This window comes from Oncorhynchus mykiss, chromosome 31, assembly GCF_013265735.2.
Source record: "Oncorhynchus mykiss isolate Arlee chromosome 31, USDA_OmykA_1.1, whole genome shotgun sequence".
NCBI classification, from domain to species: Eukaryota; Metazoa; Chordata; class Actinopteri; order Salmoniformes; family Salmonidae; genus Oncorhynchus; species Oncorhynchus mykiss.
Window position 1 is genome coordinate 21,009,924 of NC_050571.1, and position 13,857 is coordinate 21,023,780.

Sequence of the window (13,857 nt, forward strand, 5' to 3'; positions counted from 1 at the left end):
TGTATTAGTCAAAGGGGTCCAACTCAGTCTCTCATTAAGTATGGATCAGGGGCCTGAACAAACTAGGAGGTGGGCAGAGCCAAGCACGAGCTAGCGAGAGCCTATTGGCGCGTTCTAGCATTCAATTGCATATTTCCGTTAGGACACGCCTACTCTGAAGTGCGCAATAACGCAATTAGCCTTTGCACTCCTAAACAACGTATTTTGGCAAAGGGTAAAGTCTACAAAACTTAGTCCACTATGTGCGTTATAGTTTGGATAACAGAAAGTTGTATTAAGATTAAATGTTGCATCGATGAGAACATTTTCAGACTGTCGGCCAAAATCCATCTAATTTCATCTTCTCCCACTGCCGACCTCTTCGCTTCCTCTGGAAACGCCAAGTGGATGCTCCAGATTTATACGTTCGGCGAAATAGAACAATGAAACAGATATCTGTCCTTCTAGTAGTCTTTTCCATGACATGCCATCTACTTCCTATTTTCACTTGCAAGGGGGCGCAGTCGTTTTCAAAGCGTCGAATTGACGTGTGTGATTGCGGAGTTGCGTAGTGTTTGCAAATGGAGGAGGAAATAACTGTTTTTCTCTGAACAACTGCAGGTTTGTTGTTTGGTCAACTTCTTTCGACCAGGCAAGGTCTTCCGTGGCAAATAATGTTGGGCATATTATTAGCGAGTTGATTATTATCTCGAACAAGCCAGCTAATGTTAACTCTCTGCCTTTTCGATTTCGCGGAGGATTTAGCTAGCGAGGCCTCGTTGTTTGCCTTCAAAATGATGTATTTTTGTCCCAAAATAACTAGCTAGCTAGATCATTAGCATGTAACATGTTAACATTTGAAATTGACAAGTTATCCATCTACTGTACTTTGTTAGTTAACTGACTAACTCGGAAGCTTGCTGGGGACGCTAGCTAACTAGGTAGTTAGCCGGTGTTAGCAATGTTTTGTTAACAGGCCGCTAGTCGCTACGCTGCCAGTTAATTTGTCTTGCCAGCCAATCTCAGATACACTATGTACAAAATAATGTGGCTACCGCTTCAAATGAGTTGATTCGGGAATTTCAGCCACACCCGTTGCTGACCGGTGTATAAAGTCGAGCACACAGCAATCTCTATAGACAAACATTGGCAGTAAAATAGTCTTACTGAAAATCTCAGTGACTTTAAACGTGACACCTTTCCAACAAGTCAGTTTGTCAAATTGCTGCCCTGTCAACTAAGTGCTGTTATTGTGAAGTGGCAATGTCTAGGAGCAACAACGGCTCATCAGAGAAGTGGTAGGTCACACAAGCACACAGAACGGGATCGCTGAAGCTTGTAGTGAGTAAAAATCGCCTGTTGCAACAGTCACAATAACTGTTCATTGGGAGCTTCATGAAATGGGTTTCCATGGCTGAGCACCAGCATACAAGGCTAAGATCACCATGAGTAATGCCAGGTGTCGGCCGGAGTGGTGTAAACTCACCGCTAATGGACTGGAGCAGTGGAAATGTGTTCTCTGGAATGATGAATCACTCTTCACTATCTGGCAGTCCGACGGATCTGGGTTTGGTCGAATGCCAGTAGAGCGCTACCTGCCTACCTGCCTTTGTGGAGGAGGAATGATGAGTCTTGGGCTGTTTTACATGCTTTGGGCTTGGCCCTTTTGTTCCTTTGAAGGGAATCTTAATGCTACAGCATACTACAGCTTGCGGAATCAAGTCTCCACAGCAATGCTCCAACATCTAGTGGAAAGTTTTCCCAGAAGAGTGGAGGCTGTTATCACAACAAAGGGGGGACCCACTCCATATTAAGGCCCATGATTTTGGAATGAGATGTTTGATGAGCAGGTGTCCACATAGTTTTGGTCATGTAGTGTAGGTAGGTAGCTAATCTGCTTAATTATCCAAGTGGAAAGAGCCTTGTTTAACATTTCCCTGGCTAGCTAGCTACCTATAAAAACATTTTCTAATTACACTTATTTCCCACTGTTTTTCTCAGGTGGAGAAAACCAAAATGTCTGAGGCTCTTTATGAAAAGTTCCTCTCTCCAGAGGAGCCCTTTCCACGGCTGCTGTCTCAGCGAGGGAACATCAGTGAGACGGGCACATTGGATGTCAGTGACTTTGGCTGTCAGTTATCCTCTTGTCACCGGACAGACCAACTGCGCCGCTTACATAGTAACAGGTAAGGCTGATGGCTAGCTACCTGTTTTTGACTTGCATTCCACTTTTTAATGCAAGACGGTAGTGGAACAGGCTAAGCTAACCACACCAAAATGTTGCTTTTGTTGACTGTTTTCAGATGGAACCTGACTTCTTGTGGAACCAGTGTGGCCAGCTCTGAATGCAGTGAGGAGCTGTTCTCCTCCGTCTCTGTGGGAGACCAGGAGGACTGCTACTCCCTTTTGGATGACCAGGAGTTCACCTCCTTTGACCTGTTCCCGGAGGGCAGCGTCTGCAGTGACGTGTCTTCCTCTATCAGCACTTACTGGGACTGGTCAGACAGCGAATTTGAGTGGCAGGTATGTGCCCCCCAATGTGATAACTTGACAAAAATATTTATGTTATGTTGGTAGTTGTTCCATTTGGGTTAATGTTTTTTGTTTATCCACAGTTGCCTGGAAGTGACATAACCAGTGGAAGTGATGTACTCTCTGACATCATACCCAGTGTTCCGAGCTCCCCATGCCTCTCCTCCAAGAGAAAGACCAAACCACATAGAAATCTGGATGAGCTCCCTTGGAGTGCTATGACCAATGATGAACAGGTATGGAGACCAGCTCTCAAATTCACAATGCCAGAATTGTAAAGCAGTGGTTGCAGATGTTATAGGCTTTGTCTCTCTGTCAGGTGGAATATATTGAATATCTAAGCAGAAAGGTCAGCACAGAGATGGGGCTACGAGAGCAGTTGGACATCATCAAGATCATTGACCCGTGTGCACAGATATCCCCCACAGACAGCGAGTTCATCATTGAGCTCAACTGCCTGACGGATGAGAAACTGAAACAGGTGAGTGAATAGCACATATGGTACACACTTTTTTTTAAATAAAAAAAATATTGGATTGTGACACTGTGCAGTGTATTCACATCTAAAGAAATAGTACAACTTTTCAGATGTAAGTTGAACCTGAAGCTTTAACATTCCTATCCTCCAGGTGAGGAACTACATCCGGGAGCACAGTCCGCGGCAGCGCCCCAGCAGCACCCGAGACAGCTGGAAGAGGAGTGGCCACAGCAGTGCTAGCACTAGTGGGGTGAGCAGCAGTAATGCTAGCTTGGTCAGCAGTGCCAGCAGCTCCACTGGATCCACAGGCTCCACCGGCAACTCCACGTCCAACTGCAGCACAGCTAACATCAGCCGTGCCCACAGCGACGGGAACCTGTCCAGTGCAGCTGAACGCATCCGGGACTCCAAGGTAAGGCAGGGACTTCACTCTGACTGTTGAAGTTCACTATGGCGTTTGAATAGCTTTCCATACCTACAGATTAAACAGCTACTAAAATTGAAATTGCAATTTGACTGAAATCAACAACATACAGTGCCTTGAAGGATGATATTTGGAAACAGGATGCACCTGACCTTTAAATAAAAACAGACAGAAGTAGGTATCCTCCCTAGAAAAATGGACCAATGATTTGGACATCTCCCTTGGCAGGGAAGCTCAGAGGAGAGGAAAGTATCTACCAGCGCCAACAGCATCTTGCGTTATTAAAAACCACATTTTATCTAGTATTATGCAGTATTTTATGTTTTGCTAGCTTAATCTCCCTCGAATAGGTTTTAAATAAAGAGATGAAGAGTATTTAGATGAAGTAATCTTCCTTCCCTCTTCTTCCTGTAATTTATTGCCTGGTTGAGTTGTTAGCTTAAAAATGCTAAAAACTGTGCTAGCATACTATCTACTAACCCACGGATGGGAGGCATAGACAATTGGAAAAATAAACCAACACTAAAACGGAGGATGTTGACAAGGCAGAGGGAGACCTGCATTTTGAAAAAACATAAGGAACGAACGTTCACTTGGGAGGCTACAGTGAGGTTCAAAAGTATTTGGACAGTTTGTTTTAGCTCTGTACACCAGCACTTTGGCTTTGAAATGATACAATGACTGAGGTTACATGAATGTAGAAGTGTTTAGAAGCATATTCTGAAAAGATCCTCAGATTAAAACTGACACTGTTTACACTTTAACCTCATAGTCATTTAAAATCCAAGGTGCTGGAGTACAAAGCCAAAACAAACATATGTCACTGTCCAAATACTTTGGGACATCAATGTATGTATTCCTCCTTGCATTATTATTGCAATCACTTCCATGTGGCGTCAAAATGGTGCGCGTTACTCTACATGAGGTATTCAAATGGGTTTCTATTTGATATGTACACACTCCTACAGTTTTGCACAGTGATAACAGGGAAATATTCTCAATATGTAGGTAACCTACTGTAGGATGAAGTGACCAGATATAATGGAAAATGGATCTCCTGCCTCAAGTAAAAAAACATTACCCTACATTTGAGTCATGGAACCTGTAGCCTGAGCCTTTGTTTTGCACTGCTTGGTGTGCTGTCTGTTCTCTTGTGTGTGTGCTTGGTGTGCCACTGCCACACATTGTTTATCTTCTTGTCCTATTTGTGTTGGAAGAAACGCTCTAAGCAGAGGAAGCTGCAGCAGAAAGCCCTGCGTAAGAGACAGCTGAAGGAACAGAGACAGGCCCGCAAGGAGAGGCTGAGTGGCCTGTTCCTCAATGAAGAGGTGCTGTCACTCAAAGTCACAGAGGAGGAGGACCATGGAGACGATGTGGTGGACGTCTTCATGTGACAAGAATGAATGAGTCAGTGTTCCCTCTAAGCCTCACAATAACGTCCTCCGCTAACATCACAGCTGGTCCCACATCCTAGAGCCCCATTCACATTGAAGCAAAGCTGCCCTATTGGGACCATTCTTGAGTTCTAGTTTATATCCTTAGAATTGGACACCTGCACAGAATTATTATTTTTAAATGAAGCACCTTGTTTTGAAGAATCTAGTTCTTTTTTTTGTTCTTTTAAAAAAAAAGTGTTATTGTCTTAATCTATAAACATTGGTAGTATGATCCTGCTGAGGCAAAGCACTGAGCACTAATATTGAATGAGTATTTAAGTAAAACTACCAAATGTATCTTAAGATGAGGTTAACTTCCTAATTCTGTGGTTCATTTAATGTTGAAGGCATAGATGGAACACTGAGTCACTGCATGGGAAGTGATAACTCAATGCCAACAGTGATAAGTGCTTAAAAACCGCTTTTTAAAAAAAATATTTTTTTATAAATGCGGTTAATCATAAAGAACAGTTTTTGCATCAAGTCTTCCCTTTAAGTTAAAATATGAAGGCTTACACATTCATAAATGCAACATGGTAACACAGTGCTCACTGCTAACAAGTCTTTAGTTTTTTTCTTGTGTTTTGTGCATGGGGGCTAGGGTTGAGCATGACATGTAAAATAATGCAGATATCCATTGCATTGCACACAGGAGATATTTTTATGTTGCCGAATGACATGAAACTTCAGTATGACTATTGTCTTTGAATGGGAAGGTATTTCATGATGTCTTGGCTTACTTGGCTACTGATCCTGTCCTGTAGAACTCATTATTCTTACCACTTCAACAGTTAACACTAACTGCTGTACATTAGAACATGTATTTACCTTAAGAAGCTTTACTTCGCTTTGTCTTTTTCCCTGTATAAAGTTACGCATTTAAGTCATTCTGAAAACAATATAATAGATCAACTAGATATTGTGAGTAGATCTTTATTTTGAATGAAAGCGATGAATTGCCACAAAACAACTATTTCTGTGTATATTGTACCATTCATTCTGGGGAGGAAAGTTCAATAGACCAAGATGGGACGTTTTTGTTGGTTCTTTTTTGGAAGTCCAATTATAAATTGTATATACCACAACCATGTATTACTGACCTGACTGCGGTGTTGGAAATAGTGTTGCAGAACAGACGCAAACCAGAACTGTTTCTGTGTGATGTACTCAATAGTAATGTAACGCATAATGAGAAATAAATTGACTTCGATGCATCATATTTTCCTTGTTTCTTTTAATTTTCATTAGAGAAAAATATATAAATGGATCAATTTCTTCTTGATTGGCTTATGCAATGCAAATTGCAATGTCCAATATTTGTTACAATGACAATTTACAGAATCTCAGACAAATTAGAATTACACCTCAATATAAATGTATTCACAAAAGACATGCTACATTTAAGCAATAAGGCACCAGGAGGTGTGGTATATGGCCAATATACCATGGTTAAGGACTGTTCTTATGCGCAACGCGGAGTGCATGGACATATACTACAAACACCCGAGGTGACTTATTGCCATTATAAACTGGTTACCAACGTAATTACAACAGTAAAAATAAATGTTTTGTCATACCTGGGGTATACGGTCTGATATACCGTGGCTGTCAGCCAATCAGCATTCTGGGCTCGAACCCCCCAGTTTATAAATGACTATTGCACATATCATTTTACTAGCCTATACTTAGTCATTACATGAACTGGTTTCTTCTGGGGCTGACATTTCTTAAGACTAATATACTGTATGTCATTGTGTAACAGCATGCAATGGCTAAGGAGTTCATCATTTGAGCTTCATTGCAGATCAGTTTCCTCTGTCATAGACTGAAGGTCAATAGGTAGTGCATTAGAAGAAATACATTATAGGTTTAAACTGACACAACCGTTCTAAAGGGGAAGATAGTGTGTGAATGAAATTGATCTGTGATTAATCAGTGTGTTAGTGACTCCTCACTGTCCAGGGTACATTAGAAATGTGTTTACTTAGCTCCATTAGCGTTATCTGGAAGAGATACAAGCACATACTCAGCTAGACTGTGATGGAGGTGCCATATCATATGGATTGGATCCTAAAAAAAATGTATATTCCACTACCTAAAAACAGTGGATGCTAAATGATCTGATTAAACTTAGCTTGATATGATGTTAATCAAGAGAGTAATAGTTCATGCAGCCTATCTGACGTCTACTGATTTAGAGACCTATTTCCCTGAAATTGATGTCTGAAACTCAATCAAATCTGGTTATTTTGTCTGCAATGGGAATAAGGTATAGTAAGTATATCTATCACTCCAGTGTTTAATTGCTAAATTGTAATTATTTCGCCACTATGGCCTATTTATTGCCTTACCTCCCTAATCTTACTACATTTGCACACACTATATCGTTTTCTTTCTTTTGTGTTATTGCCTGTACGTTTGTTTATTCCATGTGTAACTCTGTGTTGTTTGTGTCGCACTGCTTTGCTTTATCTTGGCCAGGTCGCAGTTGTAAATGAGAACTTGTTCTCAACTGGCCTTCCTGGTTAAATAAAGGTGAAATAAAAAAACTAAAAAAGAGGAAGAGACGAAGCGAGATGATTTACTCCACCCAAAATCTGTCCTTGTGAGATAAGCCCTTATTTTTTTACGGAGGCCTATGAGGGAGTGTCGATTTACATCAGCCCTATCTGATGGAATATACGTTTTGTAATGTTTAGGCTGTTACGAATGTACTGATGATATAAGTGGATGCATGTGGCATTTCGGGCACTTTGAGAAAAACGACGACTGTAAGTTAGATGTGCCTGTTGTTCACACGTGCATCTGTCGTCTAATTGGCTAGAATGGTCACACCTGATCTCCCCTGCCTTCTTATCTTTGTGTACATGTATTTCCATTGTTAGACCAGCTACTTGGCTGTCTTGTCAATATAGTAGGTTGTCTTTGGTATCCCATTATTCCACTGCCATAGTTTTTGATGTGAGGTTTTAAATTAACATTGAAGTTAATTGGAAGCAGGTGCAGATTTCAATATAGTTGCTTTTCACTGTAATTAACTAGCAGGCATACACTGGTGAGTAGGAGGGCTGGGAATTTCCAGGCACTTCACGATACGATATTATCACGATACTTAGGTGCCGATAAGAAATGTATTGAGATTCTATATGTATCACGATTTATCAAAATGCTATATATGTGTTGTGTTTCGATACTGCGTTTTTTTATGGAAATGTATTGTTCGGCGGCAGAGGGACAAGAGAGAGCTATAATAAAAATGAGTTTTGATCAGTCATGAAAATAAAATTGCTGTAAAGGTTGGCTGGACATTTAAAAAAAAATAAGATTGAGGCCAAACTATGGGTGGTGAAATACTAACGCTTTGGCATAGGTACAGCAACTAGCGTTAGCTAACGTTAACTACCTTGCAAAAACGGTCTGAGAATGGCTGCCACAGGGAATGGAACCGTTACACAATTGAGCCATTGACAATACTACTGCAACACCAATGCATCAAGCCTTATATCATGAACAATGTAATGTCTTTTTTTAATCAATTCTCTGTTGGCCTAAACAATTGAATAGTATACAATTTATGGAGCAAGAAATGCTGAAGAACTGATGTAAATAATAGGGCAACTCAGTGGCAGGAAACAGAGGATGCCAGAGCATGAGCTTCTTGTAAATATTTATACTTACAAAGAAACATAGAAATCTTACTGAGAAAGGATAGTCCCTTTTCAAATCACCACATCCTCTTTTCCAAGAAAAGCATCAGATACATTACTGATGAACCCACTATTTCTCTGAATTGCGCTGAGGGTGGCAAAGTCTGCATAACTTGAAAAAATAATCTGTATGAGAACAAGCTACTGCCAATGTTGCCGCTACCTTCTGTTTTCTGTAGTGTATGTACACAGACAGACTGTCCTGCAGAAATAAGTATTTGGTCATGCGTCATTGCCTTTCTGATGGTTGTATTTGTTCCCATCCAAGAGAATAGGTGAATCAGAGCCACAAATTGGTCCCTGTGCTTCTTACTGAATATTAAGCACACCAGCAATGTTTACAAACCTTATCGGACGCAATACACTTCCATTCATGTATTTATTTTAAGAGAACATAATGTAGGAACACTAGTGCTGATGATATCAGTTAGAGCAGATAGGGTGACTAAAGTTTATTTTGAAAATACTCTTGAGTCAAGATGGGGTCGTGAACGTCAGTCTCATCACCCATGAAACATTTGAGTGGCCCCGGTCTGCATGGCTAGTTGAACAGTAATGGCAACAACAAGTGTGTTATTTGTCTGTTAAATTAAAGCAGGACCTAAGTCATTCCCATCTGATTTCAGCAAGCGTTTGAAGCTTTGCAGTCATTTATTGCCTTAATGGTTTCCCATTGACAGGTAGGCTACTCCTGAAATCCAAGCTGACTATTGTTTAGAGGAGCCTAACGGACTCGTCTGTCAAATCATGGTGTCCCATTGTTAGATGGTCTATTGCTTTTGAAATTGTGTTTTCTGTGTGCAAGACATTTGAAGGAAGTTTTGATTGACCATCAACTAGAGTGATTGTTATGTCTCGATCCCTTTTAACAAAGTCAATAATGTTATCTGAAAGCTTGGTCAATATCATTTGTGGATGAACATAACCTGAAAAAAGACATACGTATTCATATGCACTGTACTGTATTTGCCACTAGGAATGTCAGGCGCATATTGAAAAGATCATGTTTAAGTGGTACAGATAATTTTTTTTTCATGTTTACAAAATATATGTTTTTGTCTATATATAGTTACCGTATTTACCAAAAATACAGTGGGGAGAACAAGTATTTGATACACTGCCGATTTTGCAGGTTTTCCTACTGACAAAGCATGTAGAGGTCTGTAATTTTGATCATAGGTACACTTCAACTGTGAGAGACAGAATCTAAAACAAAAATCCAGAAAATCACATTGTATGATTAAGTAATTCATTTGCATTTTATTGCATGACATAGGTATTTGATCACCTACCAACCAGTAAGAGTTCCGGCTCTCACAGACCTGTTAGTTTTTCTTTAAGAAGCCCTCCTGTTCTCCACTCACTGTATTAACTGCACCTGTTTGAACTCGTTACCTGTATAAAAGGCACCTGTCCACACACTCAATCAAACAGACTCCAACCTCCACAATGGCCAAGACCAGAGAGCTGTGTAAGGAAGGACATCAGGGTTAAATTGTAGACCTGCACAAGGCTGGGATGGGCTACAGGACAATAGGCAAGCAGCTTGGCGAGAAGGCAACAACTGTTGGCGCAATTATTAGAAAATGGAAGAAGTTCAAGATGACTGTCAATCACCCTCGGTCTGGGGCTCCATGCAAGATCTCACCTCGTGGGGCATCAATGATCATGAGGAAGGTGAGGGATCAGCCCAGAACTACACGGCAGGACCTGGTCAATGACCTGAAGAGAGCTGGGACCACAGTCTCAAAGAAAACCATTAGTAACACACTACACCATCATGGATTAAAATCCTGCAGCGCACGCAAGGTCCCCCTGCTTAAGCCAGCGCATGTCCAGGCCCGTCTGAAGTTTGCCAATGACCATCTGGATGATCCAGAGGAGGAATGGGAGAAGGTTGTGGTCTGATGAGACAAAAATAGAGCTTTTCCACTCGCCGTGTTTGGAGGAAGAAGAAGGATGAGTACAACCCCAAGAACACCATCCCAACCGTGAAGCATGGAGGTGGAAACATCATTCTTTGGGGATGCTTTTCTGCAAAGGGGACAGGACTGCACCGTATTGAGGGGAGGATGGATGGGGCCATGTATCGTGAGATCTTGGCCAACAACCTCCTTTCCTCAATAAGAGTATTGAAGATGGGTCGTGGCTGGGTCTTCCAGCATGACAACGACCCGAAACACACAGCCAGGGCAACTAAGGAGTGGCTCCGTAAGAAGCATCTCAAGGTCCTGGAGTGGCCTAGCCAGTCTCCAGACCTGAACCCAATAGAACATCTTTGGAGGGAGCTGAATGTCCGTATTGCCCAGTGACAGCCCCGAAACCTGAAGGATCTGGAGAAGGTCTAGATGGAGGAGTGGGCCAAAATCCCTGCTGCAGTGTGTGCAAACCTGGTCAAGAACTACAGGAAACGTATGATCTCTGTAATTGCAAATAAAGGTTTCTCTACCACATAGTAAGTTCTGCTTTTCAGGTAACAGGTAACAAGTTCAAACAGGTGCAGTTAATACAGGTAATGAGTGGAGAACAGGAAGGCTTCTTAAAGAAAAACTAACAGGTCTGTGAGAGCCGGAACTCTTACTGGTTGGTAGGTGATCAAATACTTATGGCATGCAATAAAATATAAATTAATTACTTAAAAATCATGCAATGTGATTTTCTGGATTTTTGTTTTAGATTCCGTCTCTCACAGTTGAAGTGTACCTATGATAAAAAATTAGAGACCTCTACATGCTTTGTAAGTAGGAAATTCTGCAAAATCGGCAGTGTATCAAATACTTGTTCTCACCACTGTATATAGTAAAGGTATTTTGTAAGATGTCCAACATCTTTACATTCAATCAATAAACCATACAGGACACACTACAAATACTAAATTATACAGGACACACTACAAATACTAAATCAATAAACCATACAGGACAAACTACAAATACTAAATCAATAAATCATACAGGACACACTACAAATACTAAATCATACAGGACAAATACTAAATCAATAAACCATACAGGACACACTACAAATACTAAATCAATAAACCATACAGGACACACTACAAATACTAAATCAATAAACCATACAGGACACACTACAAATACTAAATCATACAGGACACACTACAAATACTACATCAATAAACCATACAGGACACACTACAAATACTAAATCAATAAACCATACAGGACACACTACAAATACTAAATCAATAAACCATACAGGACACACTACAAATACTAAATCAATAAACCATACAGGACACACTACAAATACTAAATCAATAAACCATACAGGACACACTACAGATACTAAATCAATAAACCATACAGGACACACTACAGATACTAAATCAATAAACCATACAGGACACACTACAAATACTAAATCAATAAACCATACAGGACACACTACAAATACTAAATCAATAAACCATACAGGACACACTACAGATACTAAATCAATAAACCATACAGGACACACTACAGATACCAAATCAATAAACCATACAGGACACACTACAAATACTAAATCAATAAACCATACAGGACACACTACAAATACTAAATCAATAAACCATACAGGACACACTACAAATACTAAATCAATAAACCATACAGGACACACTACAAATACTAAATCAATAAACCATACAGGACACACTACAAATACTAAATCATACAGGACACACTACAAATACTACATCAATAAACCATACAGGACACACTACAAATACTAAATCATACAGGACACACTACAAATACTACATCAATAAACCATACAGGACACACTACAAATACTAAATCAATAAACCATACAGGACACACTACAAATACTAAATCATACAGGACACACTACAAATACTACATCAATAAACCATACAGGACACACTACAAATACTAAATCAATAAACCATACAGGACACACTACAAATACTAAATCAATAAACCATACAGGACACACTACAAATACTAAATCAATAAACCATACAGGACACACTACAAATACTAAATCAATAAACCATACAGGACACACTACAAATACTAAATCAATAAACCATACAGGACACACTACAGATACTAAATCAATAAACCATACAGGACACACTACAGATACTAAATCAATAAACCATACAGGACACACTACAAATACTAAATCAATAAACCATACAGGACACACTACAAATACTAAATCAATAAACCATACAGGACACACTACAGATACTAAATCAATAAACCATACAGGACACACTACAGATACCAAATCAATAAACCATACAGGACACACTACAAATACTAAATCAATAAACCATACAGGACACACTACAAATACTAAATCAATAAACCATACAGGACACACTACAAATACTAAATCAATAAACCATACAGGACACACTACAAATACTAAATCAATAAACCATACAGGACACACTACAAATACTAAATCAATAAACCATACAGGACACACTACAAATACTAAATCAATAAACCATACAGGACACACTACAAATACTAAATCAATAAACCATACAGGACACACTACAAATACTAAATCAATAAACCATACAGGACACACTACAAATACTAAATCAATAAACCATACAGGACACACTACAAATACTAAATCATACAGGACACACTACAAATACTAAATCATACAGGACACATTACAAATACTAAATCAATAAACCATACAGGACACACTACAAATACTAAATCATACAGGACAAATACTAAATCAATAAACCATACAGGACACACTACAAATACTAAATCAATAAACCATACAGGACACACTACAAATACTAAATCAATAAACCATACAGGACACACTACAAATACTAAATCATACAGGACACACTACAAATACTAAATCAATAAACCATGCAGGACACACTACAAATACTAAATCAATAAACCATACAGGACACACTACAAATACTAAATCAATAAACCATACAGGACACACTACAAATACTAAATCAATAAACCATACAGGACACACTACAAATACTAAATCAATAAACCATACAGGACACACTACAAATACTAAATCAATAAACCATACAGGACACACTACAGATACTAAATCAATAAACCATACAGGACACACTACAGATACTAAATCAATAAACCATACAGGACACACTACAAATACTAAATCAATAAACCATACAGGACACACTACAAATACTAAATCAATAAACCATACAGGACACACTACAGATACTAAATCAATAAACCATACAGGACACACTACAGATACCAAATCAATAAACCATACAGGACACACTACAAATACTAA

At 39.4% G+C, this 13,857-nt stretch overlaps 1 protein-coding gene across 1 annotated transcript; it reads left to right on the plus strand.

Moving 5' to 3' along the window:
* The first annotated feature begins 201 nt into the window (after nt 1–201).
* LOC110504765 (protein FAM199X) lies at nt 202–6,068 on the plus strand. The gene is made up of 7 exons (XM_021583578.2): nt 202–600; nt 1,981–2,165; nt 2,283–2,502; nt 2,595–2,747; nt 2,831–2,992; nt 3,141–3,401; nt 4,631–6,068. The coding sequence occupies exons 2-7, from the start codon at nt 1,996–1,998 to the stop codon at nt 4,805–4,807; spliced, it is 1,143 nt and encodes a 380-aa protein (XP_021439253.1). The 5' UTR covers nt 202–600; nt 1,981–1,995; the 3' UTR covers nt 4,808–6,068.
* Nucleotides 6,069–13,857: the final 7,789 nt, after the last annotated feature.

What these genes read in the sequence shown, in the direction of transcription:
- LOC110504765 (XM_021583578.2), top strand. Translation starts at nt 1,996, where the DNA reads ATGTCTGAGGCTCTTTATGAAAAGTTCCTCTCTCCAGAGGAGCCCTTT. An exon ending in CGCCGCTTACATAGTAACAG is followed by an intron (nt 2,166 to 2,282) that starts GTAAGGCTGATG and finishes GACTGTTTTCAG; the next exon opens with ATGGAACCTGACTTCTTGTG. An exon ending in ACAGCGAATTTGAGTGGCAG is followed by an intron (nt 2,503 to 2,594) that starts GTATGTGCCCCC and finishes GTTTATCCACAG; the next exon opens with TTGCCTGGAAGTGACATAAC.